The 18,135-nt window shown below is 43.9% G+C and overlaps 1 protein-coding gene across 1 annotated transcript in view; it reads left to right on the top strand.

Annotated features, from left to right (window-relative positions):
* NMT2 (N-myristoyltransferase 2) overlaps positions 1-18,135 on the top strand; it is a 55,993-nt gene that overhangs the window by 26,403 nt on the left and 11,455 nt on the right. The window contains exons 2-8 of the mRNA XM_065870981.1: positions 1,141-1,276; positions 6,467-6,611; positions 9,347-9,465; positions 9,562-9,653; positions 9,777-9,893; positions 11,136-11,306; positions 12,440-12,548. Of these exons, the coding sequence (XP_065727053.1) occupies positions 1,141-1,276; positions 6,467-6,611; positions 9,347-9,465; positions 9,562-9,653; positions 9,777-9,893; positions 11,136-11,306; positions 12,440-12,548 (889 nt within the window). The remainder of the gene's footprint in view (positions 1-1,140; positions 1,277-6,466; positions 6,612-9,346; positions 9,466-9,561; positions 9,654-9,776; positions 9,894-11,135; positions 11,307-12,439; positions 12,549-18,135) is intronic.

Here is an 18,135-nt window from a genome sequence, read left to right as displayed (position 1 = left end):
ATCTCTCCCTGAAAAGGCTGATTTAAAAGTAAGTTAGTGGAGCTGTGATACCTGTGAAAGCTGTTTGACTTTGGTGATAAAATAGAGTTTATTGCTACAGTTTTCCTGCTTAAATGACATCTAAGCACCCTGCAGGATGACTGAGCGTAGACTAATATTCTTCTGGGTTCCTGGACCCAGTTCCAGTGGGGAGGTAGGGGTGGAGGGTTCCCACATAGCACCAAGCAATTCTCAGATGCCAGCTGGGTGTCCTGAAATTCATCTCAGTTCTGACACCGTCTATGCAGAGACATCATCAGATCCCACAAGTTAGGGGCTCAGTCCCACGAGACTATCCCCCCCCGACCCCTCCAAGGTGTAAACCCAGGTTGTCACATGTGCTTCTGACCGGGCTACAGATTTAAGACCCCCCTCCTTAGATTCGGTCAGTTTGTTAGAGCAGCTCACAGAACTCAGAGAAATATTTACTTTCTAGATCACCTGTTTATTATAAAAGGATGTAACTCAGAAACAGTCAGATGGAAGAGGTGCCCAGGGCAAGGTGTGGGGAAGGGGCACAGAGCTTCCGTGTCCTCTCCAGGCGCCACTGTCCCCAAACCTCCACGTGGAGAGAAATCACCAACCTGGAAGCTCTCTGAACCCCCATCCTTTTGGGTTTTTATGGAGGCTTCCTTACATAGGCATGATTGGTTACATCATTGGCCATTGGTGTTTGATTCAACCTCCAGCCCCTCTCCCCTCCCGGAGGTCAGGGAGGTGGGATTGAAAATTCCAGCCCTCTAATCACAGGGTTGGCTCCCCTGGCGACCTGCCCCCATCCTTAGGTGCTTCGAGAAGTGACCTTCTTAACATGACATAAGGGACACCTACCTTAAAGTTCTAATCTTTTAGGAAACTCCAAGGGGTTTGGAAGCTGTGACCCAGGAACCATGGATCAACACCAAATATAGATGAAAAATATATATTTTGGTCATCTGCAAATATATATATATTTTTATCAATCAGAATATTGCACATCCTAACGTAGTTTTTCCCTCCTGTGTATAACATGTGTTTTTCCTAAATGATTAATTTCATGCAATTCAGATTTTACATAATGACCTGTTGTTGTTTTTACAAACCCTGTGAATTTCCTAACAGGAGTCCCGGAGGTGATTTGGGTGCCAAAAAGAAAAAGAAGAAACAGAAGAGAAAAAAGGAGAAACCGAATTCTGGAGGCACCAAGTCAGACTCGGCATCTGATTCCCAGGAGATTAAAATTCAGCCGCCTTCAAAAGTGAGAACCATGTTTTCTTTTAACCTCCGTGGTGTCCCATGTGTGTGAAAGCGGGTCTGGGCAGCTTAGGCGAGTGCCCTGTTGGCTCAGAGGTGTAGATAGGATGTTGCCGTGACTGTGTACTGTGTGGTCACAGCAGAGTATTTACAGCCGTCCCAGGACTGACGTTGGCACCCAGAAAACTAAGAGGTCCGTGCTGGGCTTCTATGTGTGTGTGTATTCTGCCCACATCCCCCCTTTCTCGGTGAATTAGTACATAGGTTGTAGTCATAGAAGAAAGTCTCACGGTGACCTTGTTAGATTTTTGTTTCTGGTTTTTTGGGGGTTTTTTTTGTAGTTACACTTAATATTTGGTTCCCTTTTGTTCAGAAGATATTCACATTTTCATTTTTCTGGGTGTCTAATTACCTGAATAGCACAGCACCATCTGGCAGCAGGTTTCAGCAGGAGCAGCCATGGGTACGTCTCACGTTGACTTTGCCTTGGACCCGTCCGCAGTGGCCATTCTTAGTTCTATTGCCAAGGGTAGGAAGTAACCCATTTTGGACCAAACCAGAAGTGGTCCTGCTGGGCCCTGCATCTCTGTATGCTTCTGGAGATGCCGATGCCAGGCGCCACTTCCCTGGGGCCACCCATCATCCTGGCTGTGAACAGAGACCTCGTGTGCTGGACCCAAGGAAACAGAGCCCTCGATGCCAGAAACTCACAGCGAAAAGGGGTAGAGTTAGAAGCATAACAAAGCAGAGGTCATCTGATTGTTGTAGCTCCAAGTAAGTTGGGCAGTGCATGGTGTCATGGCAGGAGCTCGGTCCTGCCCCAAAGCTCTCAAGCTGTGAGCCTTTGCCAGGCTCTGCCCCTCCTTAAGCTCATTTCATCTGCAGCTTGGGGACATGCCTCCTCCCCAGCTCATAGGCTGTTAATGAGGTCACAATCAGACCATCTTTATAACGTGGTTTTTATACCATGTAAAGCAGCGGTCCCCAACCTTTTCGGCACCAGGGACCGGTTTCCTGGAAGACGGTTTTTCCACGGACCAGGGCCGGGGGGATGGTTTTGGGATGATTCAAGCGCATTACATTTATTGTGCATTTGATTTCTATTATTATTACATTGTAATATATAATGAAATAATTATACAACTCACCATGATGCTGACGGGAGGCAGAGCTCAGGCGGTAACGCGAGCAATGGGGAGCGGCTGTAAATACAGATGAAGCTTCACTCACTCGCCCGCCACTCGCCTCCGGCTGTGCAGCCCGATTCCTAACAGGCCACGGGCCGCTGCCAGTCCGTGACCCTGGCGGGTGGGACCTCTGCTGCAGAGCACTGTGTATACATGGCAGTTGTTACCGTTACGCCAGTTTTGTGGGGTCTCAGGTTTTTTTCTTGCACAAACTTTGCATCTTACGACATTGAGTGAGTCTTGCAGGTAGTTTTGTTGTCGTTGTTACCTGTTTTACACATAAGGACCAGGAATCACTGGGAAGGAAAATTCCTTGCCCCAATTTTTCCCTGATTGCCTTTGTGGGGTGAGAAGAAAGTGCAGTTTCCCTCACTAGCTTTTCAACTTGCTTCTCTGGTAATAAATAGTCTATCCACAGACATAAGTTCCAAGGTAACTCATAAAAGGTGCACCGTAAGCTGGGAAGATATCTTGTCCATTTCTCATCGTTGCTTCATCAGACAAATGTGGTGTTATTTACATGCAGTTGTGACCATCTCCTTATTCTTTCTGTCATCACCATCAGCTGCTGCCCAGCCCTGTACCCCTGGTGATTTAGGGCCCTTCCCCTGCCTCTGGTCACTTATAAGAAACTACAGAATGGGAAATGGGGATTAGCAGAGGCAAACTAGTATGTGTAGGATGGATAAACAACAAAGTCCTACTGTATAGCGCAGGAAACTATATTCAATGTCCTGTGATAAACCACAATGGAAAAGAATACGAAAAAATATATATATATGTATAACTGAGTCACGTTGCTGTACAGCAGGAATTAACACAGCATTGTAAATCAACTATACTTCAATAAATTTTTAAAAATTAAAAAATAAAATGAGTGGGTGGTTGGAATTTAAAAAAAAAAAGAAAAAGAAGAAAAAGAAACTACAGCCAAGCAAGGCAGGAGGAACTGCTACCGTGATATGGTAGAGAAATTCTTTTCTTTTTTCATGAAGACTAAGTCAAAATTGTTTTAATGTGGGCTTTTCACTGCATTTTAAAAACTGCGGCTCCTTTCCCTGAAACTGATGTCAGCTCTACATAACACCGTCATTTACAGTGACCTTTAGAGATTCTTCAGTTTAGAGAATATTGCGGTCTACGCTCAAGAACCAAAATAAAATATTTGGGTTCTTGTACACTTCTTAGTGATGAAGGACTTGAACATTTTTTCCAAGGTATTAAATTGGAAAACAGTGGGCAAAGAGTACAGTTGGTGTTTAGTATTTCCCAAGGAGCAGATATGGAGGAAAAGAGGCGTGGCGGACTCTTACACCAGAATATGACAGTGGGAGGCTAATGCGGGGTCAGTACACATTCTCGCCTTCCAAACGCCCCGTGTGGTGCTGCTCTGGTAGGTGATTAGATAGGTTTAAGAATTTATCACAGCTGAGTTTTCCTTACTGCTCTGTCGCTATGGATTTGAAAGTTGTACTTACTTGAATCTACTTTGAGTATCATCTATAAAAATATTGACTCACGGGGCTTCCCTGGTGGCGCAGTGGTTGAGAGCCCGCCTGCCAGTGCAGGAGACGCGGGTTCGTGCCCCAGTCCGGGAAGATCCCCCATGCTGCGGAGTGGCTGGGCCCGTGAGCCATGGCCACTGAGCCTGGGCGTCCGGAGCCTGTGCTCCGCAATGGGAGAGGCCACAACAGTGAGAGGCCCGTGTACCGCAAAAAAAAAAAAAAAATTGACTCACTATATTGTACACCTGAAGCTAATATAATATTGTGAATCAACCTAACTTCAATAAAAAATGAAAGCATCTAATAGCAAGCATTTGAATATGACTATTTCATGAATGGTGATTTCATGTAAGGACTGCTGGTCAACCTGCCAAGGCAGAAACCACTCTGAAGGCTTCTTCATGCAGACGGGGTACCATCATTGGCTCCTTTGGAACAAAGATGCTGATGCATGTTTGTTACAGAAGGGTTGGAGTTTGATATAGCCCTGTTAGAGGATTTAACTCAAATAGCAGGAAAGAAGGGTTACCATGGCAAATTCGGTGCAGATACTGTAGGTATATTTTTCTAAGACTGGGTTCTACTTGGCCTATTTTAAGTTAAAGGGGTGCATGTTCAAGCATTACTAGCTGAAATACACTGTGCTCTCACCCTATGTAAGTTGCAGATCTCCTAGTTGATTGCACTGTTGGGAGTTCAAGTGAATGTAAATTTCATTTTGCTAGAAATCAGTTACTTTCCTGTGGGAGGTTCAAAAGAGGCCCAAACAAGAGAAATATAAAAATACAGTAAATTAGAACAACAAAATTATTTTGTTAAATTAGTATGTGTAATTGATATATATGAACCTGATGATTCAGACCTCAATCAAAATATAAGATGAACGGCTTACAGAATTTGTGGCAGTCCTGGGTGAGGCTGTTAGACTTCCAAGAGGAGACATTAAGACTCTAACCTACCTCTGGTTAGACTCCAGCACTTTGTTTCTTGGAATCATTTTAGGGGCAAGAATCTTAAGGGAACCCAGTGAGTAAAGCCACCACAGGATGGTCTGTATTAAATAAACCCTGTTTTGTACTGGGTCAAACAAGCAAACTTCCCAGGTTCAAAGATTTGCTCCAGACCACAGACTTCAGAGTCAAAACGGAACAGAAGTCCAAAGCTGCTGTTAATAAACCATTGAGGGTTGATGGTACCTTTCCTTGGTGCCCATGGTGTTGACATACAGGGAAACCGGACTCTGAGACTCCTTCTAACCAATTCTGAACCCACAGTGACGAGCATTCTTTGTATGGCATCAAAATTCTAAAACAAATCAATAATTTCACATGTTGAAAAAACCTCACTGATTTCCATATTCAGTCCTACATGCCACTTGCTCATTTCAGTTATAGTCTCATTTTCCATGAGGGATTCCCCCCCCCCCCCCAAAATAAAGAGCTGCGGGATCTTCAGAGATGACAGGAATATTGGTTTTGAGGAAGGAACTTTAGTATTTAAAGGCATTGTCAATTTTATAGACGGAGGATACGTATTACTTAAAAGGGAGGTTGTTTCCACCACTTGGGTTGGGGAGAAAAGGCTTTTATGGTTGCAGAAGATCTGAATCCATAGAGGAAACTGCTCAATCCTCGTGGCCTCTGGAGCGGGTGTCAGGATTGGCAGAGGGCGGGGTGTGGTCCAGCAGGAGGCATCCTTAGAGAGTCCTTTTTTGATGTACTTCCTTCCCAGCCCGGCACTAAGTTCAGGTTTCTTTCTTTCCTTTTTTTTTTTTTTTTTTTTTTTTTTTTTTGCGGTACGCGGGCCTCTTACTGTTGCGGCCTCTCCTGTTGCAGAGCACAGGCTCCAGATGCGCAGGCTCAGTGGCCATGGCTCACGGGCCCAGCCGCTCCACAGCATGTGGGATCTTCCCGGACCGGGGCACGAACCCGCGTCCCCTGCATCGGCAGGCAGACTCTCAACCACTGCGCCACCAGGGAAGCCCCCTCTTTCTTTCTTTTTATGAACTAAAATTTCCCTCGTCTGCCTGGTTTCCGTTCTAGAAGTTATTTCCTTTGTCCCCACGTTGCTCCTCCCGAGCATTAACCCCAACAGTGAAGCCGAGGCTGGAGTCTGACTGGCTGCTGTATGATAGTAGCATTTGCATTGCAGGGCACCCCTCTCTGCTGCCCCGCCCACACAAGTAATTAGTGGTGAGGACCGAGGACCGTTCGCAGATGGGTGGGAAACTGAAGCAGAGAGTGGTTCGGTTTACTTGAGAGTTCCCAGACTGTCAGAGCCCCATTGAAGCTATAGGACTGTTGTTGCCTTCAACCTAATACGTTTGCTTATATTTTAATACGTTAGCATACTTGAGCCCAAGGGCCAGACTTAGAGGAGGATTGTGCGTTTCTCCAGCGAACGCCGTGTAGTCTCCAGTGCAGGTGCACGTGGACCTGCCCCAGGTTTGGGAGCAGCGGCAGCTTCCTCATATTTTGTGTCTGTGTGTCTTTGCTGTTGTAGAATCCCACCATTCCAATGCAGAAGTTGCAGGATATCCAGAGGGCAATGGAGCTGTTATCCGCATGCCAGGGCCCCGCCAGGAACATTGATGAGGCTGCCAAACACAGATACCAGTTTTGGGACACACAGCCGGTACCCAAACTAAGTAAGCTTTTCTGCCTTTTCCCCCCAAAAACAAAGCTGGGTTAACAACAAACAAAAAAACACAAAAGAGACTTGACTTCACTTATATGATTTGTTTTAGACCACAGATTCGAAATTTATACAAAAGTCATATTTTTCTTCTTAAAATAAGTGTTGGGTGGCGACATTGGCTTTCAGTAACAACAATTTTAATCTAACTCCTGTCCCTATAAAGAAATCTAATTTCCCCACACTTCAAACATTAGTGTATTAAATATATGTATATAAGAGGGGTCTCACCCACCCCCAGTTTTTTGGTTCTGATCTTCACGGAGTGGTTTTTCTTCTGCATAAGTTTTTAGCAATCTCACACCTCAGTTATCCCAAAAAACATAGACAATTTGCCCTATTAAATCTTACTGAGATGGAAGATTTTGCTCTGTTTAACAATAGGATTCTGAACACTCACCCATGTTGTTAATTATTACCGATGTGATAACATTCCAGTATAATAAGCGAATTGGGACACCCCGTGAAGGCCTTCATAAGTGCTCTGGGTCGTGTAGAAATCTGTAATAGGCCTCTTTCCCTCAGTGCCCGGCTTGCTCCATCACATTTCACTTAAACTTTTACCACTTAAGGTTCTGTAAACTTAATAATTTAATAATTATTAAATTAATAATTAATAAAGAAACTTAATAATTTCATTGTTACTCTTGCACATTATGCCAGAAAAAAATGATATAAATGTATAAAAATGTTTTTCAATGTATTACAAGCTAAACCTGCTGCTTTGTCGTACGTTTATATGAAGATACATATTTCCATATATTATTTCCATACTTTTCTTCCTTGATAGTTCCAGTTCAAAATCTGTATAATAGAAGGTATTCATTGCCATCCCAAACTCTTATTAGCCCAGTTATGTACACATAATCAGTTTTAACAAATATAAAGCAAGGAACAATCCTTCTCTGTGCCTTCAGATAATGGGTTTCAAACTTTTTAAAAGTGACCTTTCGTTTTCCACCCATGCCCACGCCAAGCAGCTTCAAAATCGTGAGCTTCAGAGCATGAAAGAAAGAAGAAAGCAATTGTCTTTGCTTGATTTTTTTTCTTTCAGGCTCTAGAAATTATTTGGTAGTGGAGGAAGACCTTCTAGAATGAATTTGCTGGATTTTAAATGACATTGAGTTGAGTGACCATTAGCTACAGGGGTGTAGATTTATTGATCTGAATGTATTGGGTTTGGCTAAATTCTGCTGGGGGCTTTTGGGTCAGTGCCCAGGGGAGAAAATTCTCTTCCAGCTGGCACCTCACCCCAGCGCACCTCTTTGGGAAGACTTCCCCGCTGCTCACCTCGTTTCGGCCCCTCCCCTAAATCCCTGCAGTGTTCTCGGGTTCCTAGAATGTTCTTTACATACCTCAATTAAGGCAACACCAGGTTAATGGTGGAAGAGGGAGCCTGAGGTCGGGGAGAATGTTTGAAAGTCAGGGAGACGCTGCCTCTTCGTTTCTCTCCAGAGCCATGTCCCAGTTCAGTCAAACACACCCAGCTGCTTGGAGCTGCTTGCGTGGGGTGGGCCCCTGGTGTTGTTATGTGGATCAGACAAGCCCTGAGCAACTCCCAAGGAACCCCAGGGGAACAGCTGGGAATCTGGCTTCTAGGGCTGACGCTGGAGCCTGAGGTATTCACTTGGGGATGAGCTGGTGGAGTGGAGATAAGATGAACGTGCAGAGTTAGGGATTAGGAAATAGAGAAGAAGAAACCCCTTGGGGCTGGTACAAACCCTGTGACTTCCCCCCTGTGAAAAGGTCTGTGATGGTAATAACTGTACCTGAAGCTCATTTATTCGGCAGATGTTTATTGAGTGTCTCCCACTAAATGCCAGGCACTGGGGCGCAGACCCGGGAAACAGTGGTAGGAAAGTACAATAAACGGTGGGCGGGCGGTGAGGACATACTCCACGTAGGAAGAAGCTTTAGTCGGGGAGGATGCTGTGAAGACATTATGTGTAAGGCTATAGCTGAAAAAATGCCAGCAGCCAGCCGTGTGAAAGACCGGGGACAGGCCTTCTGGGCAGAGGCCCAGTCTGAGGGAAGGCAGTGGGCCCAAAGCCCTGAGGGCAGGGCTGGGTAGATGTGTCGACGGTGGCCAGGCAAGCAGTGGCCCCGGTCAAGGGCCTGGATTTTATCCCAACCTCACTGGGAAGCTCCGGAGGAAGAAGTGGGAAAGGGCGCCTTTGTGGAAATCGCTGGAGACACTGATGGCTTGAACTGTGCTGCCAGCAGCCCAGACAGAAGTAAACAGTCCTGAAATTAATTTTGAACTTTGCTGGGAGGGGTCAGGTCACTGCAGCCCTTGCCCCCGTTGGTTGAAAAAGCAGTTAAACAGAAAACATCTCGAAGGCGGTCACATCAAGCCTGTGTCGCCGGCAGTTGTGCTGAATGATTAATCTGTAATCTAGGAGTTCAGACTGAGAAGTCACCATTGTTTCGTAATGTCCAGTTTGCCAGTGGATGACAGAGGATTTCTCCTGTAACTGGTCCACTAGCAGTTACCCTCCACCTTGTGTAACCACCCTGCTTCGCGCTGGCAGCAGCTGAAACGATACAGTACTTTTAAGGATTATGTGGAACTCAAGAGCCCTAAGCACGCCTTTGTTTCCTATAACTGACCATTTTGGATCGTCAGGACACTCTGTAATTGAATCGTCTCTCTTTTTGTCTTTATTTTTCCCCTCCTCCCCATCCCAGATGAAGTAATAACATCTCATGGCGCAATTGAAGCTGATAAAGAAAACGTGCGTCAAGAACCGTATTCCCTGCCACAGGGTTTTATGTGGGACACTTTAGATTTGGGTAACGCCGAAGTGGTGAGTAAAACCTTCGACCTCGGTCCCCGACTTGGCGTGGGTTGCTTCTGCGCTGGTCCCAAGCATCACAGGCAGGACGCTTGTTTGGTCTCGTAGCTCAGGGAGCTGTACACGCTGCTGAATGAGAATTACGTGGAGGATGACGACAACATGTTCCGCTTTGACTACTCGCCCGAGTTCCTGCTGTGGTGAGTCTCGCCGGTCACGTGTGCTTGCTGGGGACAGGGCGAGGGGGGGTCGGCCTGTCTCTGTCTGTCCCTGTGTTCCTGGACACTCACCACATCTGTTTTCCTTGCCTGCACTGACTTCAGGGCTCTGCGTCCCCCAGGCTGGCTCCTCCAGTGGCACTGTGGAGTCAGGGTATCTTCGAACAAAAAGCTAGTGGGGTTCATCAGCGCCATTCCCGCGAACATTCGGATCTACGACAGGTACGTAGTGAAGCTTGTCAGTTTTGATACATTGCTTCTCCAAGAATTGTGGTTAGAATAGGCTTTTTTTGGGTTTTGGCCGTGCCGCGCAGCATGTGGGATCTTAGCTCCCCAACCAGGGATGGAACCCGCGGCCCCTGCAGTGGAAGCGCGGAGTCCTAACCACTGGACCGCCAGGGAATCCCCTAGAATAGGTTTTTTGAAATGACTGAATGCAGGCTGCTGCTGTTGAGGGAGGTTGTGTGCGTGGGGAGGGCAGAGGTGTATGGAAACTGTACTTGCTGCTCTGTTTTGCTGGGAACCTAAAAGTGCTCTAAAAAATAAAGTTAAAAATAATTCATAAAAAACAGGTTGTGAACAGTGACCAAAAAAAAAAAGAGCTGTATTTTTCTCTATCTCTTTTTCTCTCTCTGCCTCTCAGTCTCATACATGCACACACAGGTATGTATATATGTCCGTAGCAGAAAAAACAAAACTGTAAATAGGTATTTCAGATTTGTTTCTGGGGAAAAAAGTTACTCAAGGGATTCTTTTTAAGTCTTTCTATCCACAGATATGTCTGTTCCATTTTTGCTCTGGGTCTTCAGCCCAGAAAGTCAAAGATACAGTTATGAAACGCGAAGATCTAATGCGTAATAGGTCTCTTCACCTTTCAATGTACTGGGTGAGCTTATTTACTGCTAAAAAGCATTTGATCTCAAGGAATATTTTGTGCCAAATGAAATGCCTCCATATCTGGAACCAGAGCAGAGGATGGGCTTTGGAGCTCTAGAAGGTTTATGGTCGCTCAGAAAAGCACCGGCTCTGGCCTGGTCGAGGCACTTCCCAGGGATCCTGGGTATTGCATTATGCTCCAAAGCAATGTCCTATTAGATTCTGCATCTGGGTGACCCAGTTTTTGTCGTAACTGTATACATTACAGGAAAAACAGATATAGAAACTTTGAGGCACAGCTGATCCAGTTTCTACACTGAAAATTCAGAAGAGACCAAAGTTCTCAAATTTATTTGGAACAAGAGGGTTTGCTTCTCCACAGCCTGGAGTTTTGATCATTTTGGTGGGGGAGTATGGAAAATAGCTAAATCTGTGAAATATCTAAAAGATAGAATATTTTTCTTAAATATTGTGTCAAAGGAGGGCTTTCAGTTTCTCATTCTTTGAAATGTTATAGGTGTTGTCTTGTTTTTTGAAAATGTTTTCGTCTTAACGGTGGCTCTAATTTTCAACACCTTTATTTCTTAGCGTGAAGAAGATGGTCGAAATCAACTTCCTTTGTGTTCATAAGAAATTGAGATCCAAACGGGTAGCCCCAGTGTTGATTCGAGAAATAACCAGAAGAGTGAACCTGGAAGGGATTTTCCAGGCCGTTTATACTGCTGGAGTGGTTCTTCCCAAGCCAGTGGCCACATGCAGGTAATAGCGTCCCACCTTTATCTTGCACGTCACCTCTACCTAACGCTTTGAGCCTCCCTGCCATGTTGCTAACAAGTATTATTCTCCACCCGCGTAACCCAGAGGGACTTTGGCTGACCCGTGATGATATGGTTGGTGGGTAGCAGAGATGGAGATGGAACCAAGAACCACTAGCCCAGTATTCTCGCAGTAAACCCCACAGTCACGTGTATACTAATGGTGCTACATCTCCATTTCTGTGTCTCTTCCACTTGAAAGAATAGTCTCTGCCTTGGGAAACCCAGGGCATCAGTTACCTCGAGATGCCCTGTAGTACGATTTTCTTTCCTTCTCTAACACTCACTGTCACACCAGTGCTATCAGGAGCTACTCCGAAAGCTTGATAAACATCAGCTGAAAAACCCGCTAAAGCTGTTTTTATTTCTTCATCTGCTCTTATCAAGCTTTCAAAGGTTAATCTAGTAAGAAAATTGTTTATCAGATTGTCACTTGAATAACCTATTCCTAGAGCATCAGAAAGAGTTTATCTCCCTCTGTTATTTTTATTGACTCAAATAAGATGAAACTTCAGGAAAACAGAGTATAAAAGACAAAACCGTAAAATGACTCTCTCCTATTAACTTATTCATAAATAAACAGAATAAATAAGACTTCACAGGTGTTATTTTAATATAACCATTCATCCGAGTATCTAAACTAGAAACACTTAAGAAATTCAAGCTTGTTTTTCAAAAAGTTGTCTTTGGTGTGCGTTATATAAATGTGAAGGCTACTAAACTTAAGGAGAGTTTTTTCGTGTTTTTAAACTTTTTTGTTTGCCATCTTAGAATCTGTGATGCTCATTCAATACTTACAGACTGAGCATTGTCAATATTCCTTCTGCAGTTCTAAGATTTCTCTTTATTGAAAGAGATGGACGGTTACAAACAACAAAGGAACGTAACTGGGACATCATTTAGAGGTCAAAAATGACAGATAAAATAATTGCATAGGAAGAGGGCCAGCACCCAGCACTGCACTGGGCCCAACATAAGTGTTCATTCACTGCTTCTATAACAGCTGAGCTTAGACAAAGGTTAAAAACTTGGAGAGTTAGAAATCGATTAGATCTTAAAATCTGTATTGTATTCCAGATACTGGCATCGATCACTAAACCCCAGAAAATTGGTAGAAGTGAAATTTTCTCACTTGAGTAGAAATATGACTTTGCAGAGAACAATGAAGCTGTACAGACTTCCAGATGTAAGTAAGAATGATTTGCAGTTTTTCAAAGCTGTTAATAACTGAAACTTTTAATGTAGAAAAGAATTATTTGCAGGAAGCTAAAAACTGGCTCATGGGTCTGAGGATGTGAATATGCAGCTAAAAAGACTGCATAGAACTCTGGGGTCAGAAAAAAGGAAGTGGGTTTTTTTTTTTTTTAAGGCTTTTTAAAGTTCTTCAGCTTGGGGTTGGAAGGGCTTGAATTCCAGACATGTAAGTTTTGAAATTTTGAGGCTTTATATTCTGTTTAGGAAGAGGAAAGAAAAGTTCAGGCTTCTGATGATATCTTAACACATGGAACTAAGGAATAAGGTTTAAAGAAGAAACCCGGGGAGAGGAAATAATGTCTCATTAAATTAGCATATTTTTAAACTAGTAAATTCCCAGTGTGAAAAGTTGTCTCTTAATAAGTGGAAATTTAAACGTGCTTATCAGTCTTAGCTTTATTCAGGGCTCAGATGGTGAATGAATTATCTATCGCTGCATAACAAATTACCACAAATGTAGAAGTTCAGACCAACACATGGGCTATCTCTTGGGTTCTGTGGGTCAGGAATCAAGGCACTGCTTAGCTGAGGCCTTTGCTTCAAGGGTTTCTCATGAAGCTGTCATCAAGGTGTCAGCCAGGGTCGGGGCCTCCTCTGAAAACTTGACCGGGGATGCATCCACTTCCACGCTCACGTGGCTGTTGGCAGCCTTGAGTTCTCTGTGGGCAGTTGGCCTGGGGTCCTCAGTTCCTTGCTGGCCGTCGGCCTGAGGCTGCCTCAGCTCCTGGTCGGCTGGGGTTCTCTATAGCTTAGCTTACAGCACAGCGGCTTGCTTCATCGAACCCAGTGAGGAGAGTCTACAGAGAGCATCTGCTAGCAAGATGGAAGTTAGAACCCTGCATAATCAATTAAAGTGGAATCACTGTTGCTGTATGTCATTGGTTATAAGCAAGTCACAGGCCCCACCCACACTCGAGACAAGTGGATGGCGGGGACATGAACCCCAGGACATGAACCCTAGAAGCACTGGGGCCATCGTGGAATCTGTCTGCCAAAGATGGGATCTTTCGTGTAAAGTTTTGATTTCGTCAGAGCTATTCTTTCTTTTGGGTTGTAGTAGATATTTTAACTCGATTGAGGGATTCTTGTGCAATATAGCCATGTTCTTCCCAAAGAAGGAGAGGACTTCACCTGTGGAAGGTGCAGTCAACTCTAGCGCCTTTTGTCTTGGGCCGGTTGTGTGTTTACCAAATGCATGTGATCAGCGGCTGCAGGAATTGATGTCTTTTTTCTGATGACAGACCAGAATCAACTAATTGCTGACTCAGGCAGAATTTCATAAGGAGAAAAGTGGAGGTGAAGGAAACCAGGTGTTGGAGATGTCAGGGTCGTCATTCCGGGGCTTCATCACCTGGTAGAGGGCCTGGAAGGCACTGTCTCCCTTCTGCCTAAGCTGTAGTTGCAGACAGTGGGGCTTGAACTAATGAACTCACTGCCTATCTGTGAGGTCAAGGACAGAGGGGGGAACGTAGATCAGAACAGAGATAAATGAAAAGCACAGGTGACATAATGAAGGAGGGTCCACATGTCCTGGGGAAGAAGGACCAGGCCCCCTCAAGTTGGGGTGACAGAATTGAAGGTAAGTTTATGGAGACATGTTCACTGAAATGGAGATGCAGGAAACTGCTCTGAGGGGTCACACCATGATCATGACCATCGTAATTTACCGATCAGCTAGAAATAATTTCTGCTAGTGGCCGAGACCCAGAGCCACTGAGCGGGACAGAGTCATGTAGAGGCGCAAGTGGCCATGAGAAATAAAGAGGCACAAGAGAGGCACAGTGCACAGCTAAGACAGGACACCATTGATTCTCAGCATCCTCCTTGCAAATTGTCAAATACTTTGCCATATGCGAGTTGAAATAAGAACTGGAGGCGTGCCTCCTTTTTTCACTAGGGGCGAATGCTGTTCTCCTTTGGTCTCCCCAGATTTAAGTTTCTTGAGCCTAAATCTGTCTAGCTTGTGGGTATGGAAAGTGCCCCCTTACACATAGTTGCCTAACATAGAATGAAGAATAAGGAATTTTAGTAGCTGTCATTGGTTTATTCAGGATGCTTAGAATTAGAGGTACTGAAAGTTAGTTTTGACTTGACTTTTTCCATCAGCCTCCATATTTTTGTACAAGCATCCATCAACTCATAGGTAACAAAGTTTTGACAAGTTGGTGATAAATTGCTGGTCGGGCGGGCATTGGTGGTGAAACCAGACCTTGGCATCTTGGTTGTGGTTAACCTAGTTTCCTTGGTGGAGCTGTCCTCTTCTGGCCATGTTGCTATGGTGATTGCCTTTTTTCTTCCCTAATAAGTTGAATTTTATAAAGTGCTGTCACGTATATTGTTCAGTATATTCTTCCAACCACCTTTTGAAGTCAGTATTCTTATCCCCATCGTACAGATGCAAAGACCGAGGCTTGTGAAGGTTGATGCTTAGACCAGGGCCTGTCACTAATAAGTGGAGGACTTGGCAGGCAGGCCCTAGACGTCCGTGTTTCTCCTGTGAGGTCCCTTTGCCTCCACCTTCACCTCTAACACAACTGTCTTGGGGGCACCAAGGCCCAGTCCAACCAGACATCTCACTGTGCCGTCATTAGAGACCAGGTTGAGGCAGGAAGGGATGAGTGTCAAGGTCCAAACACCTCTCATTGGTGTGTTCCAGCCTCCCTTCCTCCTTTTAAGTCATAGGGAAGGAAAGAAAACTAAAGAGTAAATTAATAAAAAAAAAAAAAGAGCGAGAGAAGATAGAAGAGATGCAAGTAGAGACACTGGAAAATTGGAAGGTGCTTCCAGCAGCCACCATGGTGTCAGCTCCTGAGTTGGAAGCTGGACGAGGCAGCATACACCAGACCACCTCTTTCTCTCCCGAGCACCCAGGTGGGTGACGGCCCCGCTGGCAACTGCATCATTTAAGAACATTTTTGTACCTTGAAGCGTAAAGACAAGAACCTTACTGAATACAGCTTTTGCTCTTTGATTCTATCTCGTTTTCTGATTTGCCAGGCCCGTTTCTGCTTACCATGCCGGCTTTACATCTTTGCTGTGGACGTCTGACTGTAAAAGTCAACATTGATTGCAGCCAGCATTATGCCAGACAGTTAACATCCATTATCACATTTATTATCTACACCGATCAGAGAGGGCGGGCCACTGTCCCCAATCACAGAAGAGGACATTGAGACACCAGATTGATTTGCCCAGAGTCTTCCAATCAGGACAGAGCCATCCCCGGGGCCCATGCCATTAGCTACTGTTACGTGCGAGACTACGGTTTTCCCAAGAGGAACACAGTTTCCTACCCTTTCAGTGTTGGTTTGTTTTTAATTTGGTGTTGAGAATTTCCAAACCACGCTGGGGTTTTTTTTTTTTTTTTTTTTTTTGGTCGGTGCTCTTCAAGGTGAAGGAATTTGAAGCAGATAAAAAGCGGGAATCAGGTTAATCTCCCAGTGTCTTTACATTCTGTTGCAAGAACTTTACGCCTGGGAAGACATGCTAAGACTCAGGTGTTCTCGATTTAGGAAATGTCGATGTTTTTTAGTGTTTAATGTCCTACTGCTCCTTCTTAAATCAAATAAATGATCATAATCATTGCTGACATCTCTGCTATGGAATCTTAGCTCCAAATCAGTTCACACCACATAGTTTGACAGAGAACGGCACTGCTTCTGTTTTAATAGGGCTCTGAGCTTTGTTTCCTTATGTACTTACAAGCAGATTTTACACAGATTTCAGTGCATATAGAGTCCAACAAGTAATGCATATTAGTTGGATGGTGGGAAAGTATCTGATTCAGAAATAGAGTTTGTTTATGTAAGTTAAGATTTTCTCAGTTACTGGAAGGTTTTCTGCTTTTTATTGAAGTCTCAGAAAACATTGCCACTTGATTCTTTCAGATTATGCCAACGCTGAGATTTTTATCTAGGTATAGCATTTCCCCCACCTCTTCCTGAAGACAACAGCTATTATATAAAATATGATTCTTTTTTTTTTTGGCCGTGCTGCGTAGCTTGCAGGATCTCAGTTCCCTGACCAGGGATCGAACCTGGGCCACAGTAGTGAAAGCCCGGAATCCTAACCACTAGGCCACCAGGGAACTCCCTAAAATATAATTTTATATTTTAAAATTTATTTCGTGCTTCTGTAGATTTCTTGAAGAGGATGTGACTTTCTGATGTTAGAAAGAAACAAGTTTAGGCTCTGAGACACAAGCCATTGTTAATCAGCAAAAGTAAATATTCTTCCCCTGTTTCTAGGACCTTATATGTTTTTATAGCTGGATATAGTCTGATGTTCTCTCCTGCTTTAATGCTCCTGTAAAAACTTGTTTGAAGTGCTTGGAAATTACCAAGTTTATGTGTTTTCTCCCTGCCGGTTTGCCAAACAATACTGTTTTCACTGAGTCTTTCTTATCTAAATTCTATTACCCATTTTTCTGACCTTCAGAGACCTGAGGTAGCAGTTCTCAAAGTGTGGTCCAGGGATCCCTTGAGGTTCCCAGAAACCTTTGGGGGGCCTGTGAAGTCAGTTTTTTATAAAACACAAAAGTATAATTTGCATCTTTCATTTCATTGTCTTACAAGTGCACTATGCAGTCTTCCAGAGGCTATATGGAATGTGAGCTTACATATTCTTTTTTTTTAAATTTCTAATTTAGTTTCTAATATGATAAATACGGATAAATATAACCCACGTAGGCAAAGCTCTTTGGGAGTACTGAATAATTTTTAAGAGCATAACAAAGTCCCAGAACAAAATATTTGAGAACGGCTGCTTTAAGGGTGTCTTCTGGGCAAAAAGGATGTTGATTTTAGTGATTACACAGTATGAAAATTCAGTGAATAAGAACTATGCTGCAGAAGCATATTTTGCTCCAAAAAGTTGGCCAGCTTCAGTCTTCATTTCTGAATGTTCTCTATGAACAGAGAAGATGTATCCTGTTGCTTTCATTAGTTAATCTCATTGCTTGATATTATTGATTCTTACTGAACCAGTAACAAAAGAAAGAACAATCTGATGTTGAGAAAGGCTGTTTAAAATGTATCAAGGTCATCCTCATAGTAAAAAATAATCTTTTCAAATGACTGCAGTGTACATCTGGTATGGCTTTGGCCTTCCTACCAGCATTTAGAAATGTATATTTATTTCATGTAACACCATTTAGCAATCACATAGGTTTCCTCTTCCCATGAATTGCAGTGTAGAAATGCTCCGAATAACTAAAATTGGCTTAGGGAAACAAAAGAAAAAATACAGTTTCACTCCTGGCTTGTACTTAAATGCCAGGCTTTAGAAATATCATCTTTTCAGAGCTGACAATGACTGTTTTCCGTGTCTGCCGCCTTCACCTCACCTTATTGGGTAAATGGTTGTGCTAAAAACCTAGGAATTCATTCATTCATTCAACACCTATTCAGGCCATTATTAACCAAGGGTTAAGCCTTGGGTGGAACCTGGGACCTGGAGATTTCGGGTCCTTTGGCTTTGAGATCCACAGAAATACTAAAAGTATGAGTTCTCTATTAAAT

Source organism: Phocoena phocoena, chromosome 2, assembly GCF_963924675.1.
Source record: "Phocoena phocoena chromosome 2, mPhoPho1.1, whole genome shotgun sequence".
NCBI lineage: Eukaryota > Metazoa > Chordata > Mammalia > Artiodactyla > Phocoenidae > Phocoena > Phocoena phocoena.
Note: the sequence above shows the minus strand (reverse complement) of the source record. Positions and strands in the feature narration are given on the sequence as shown.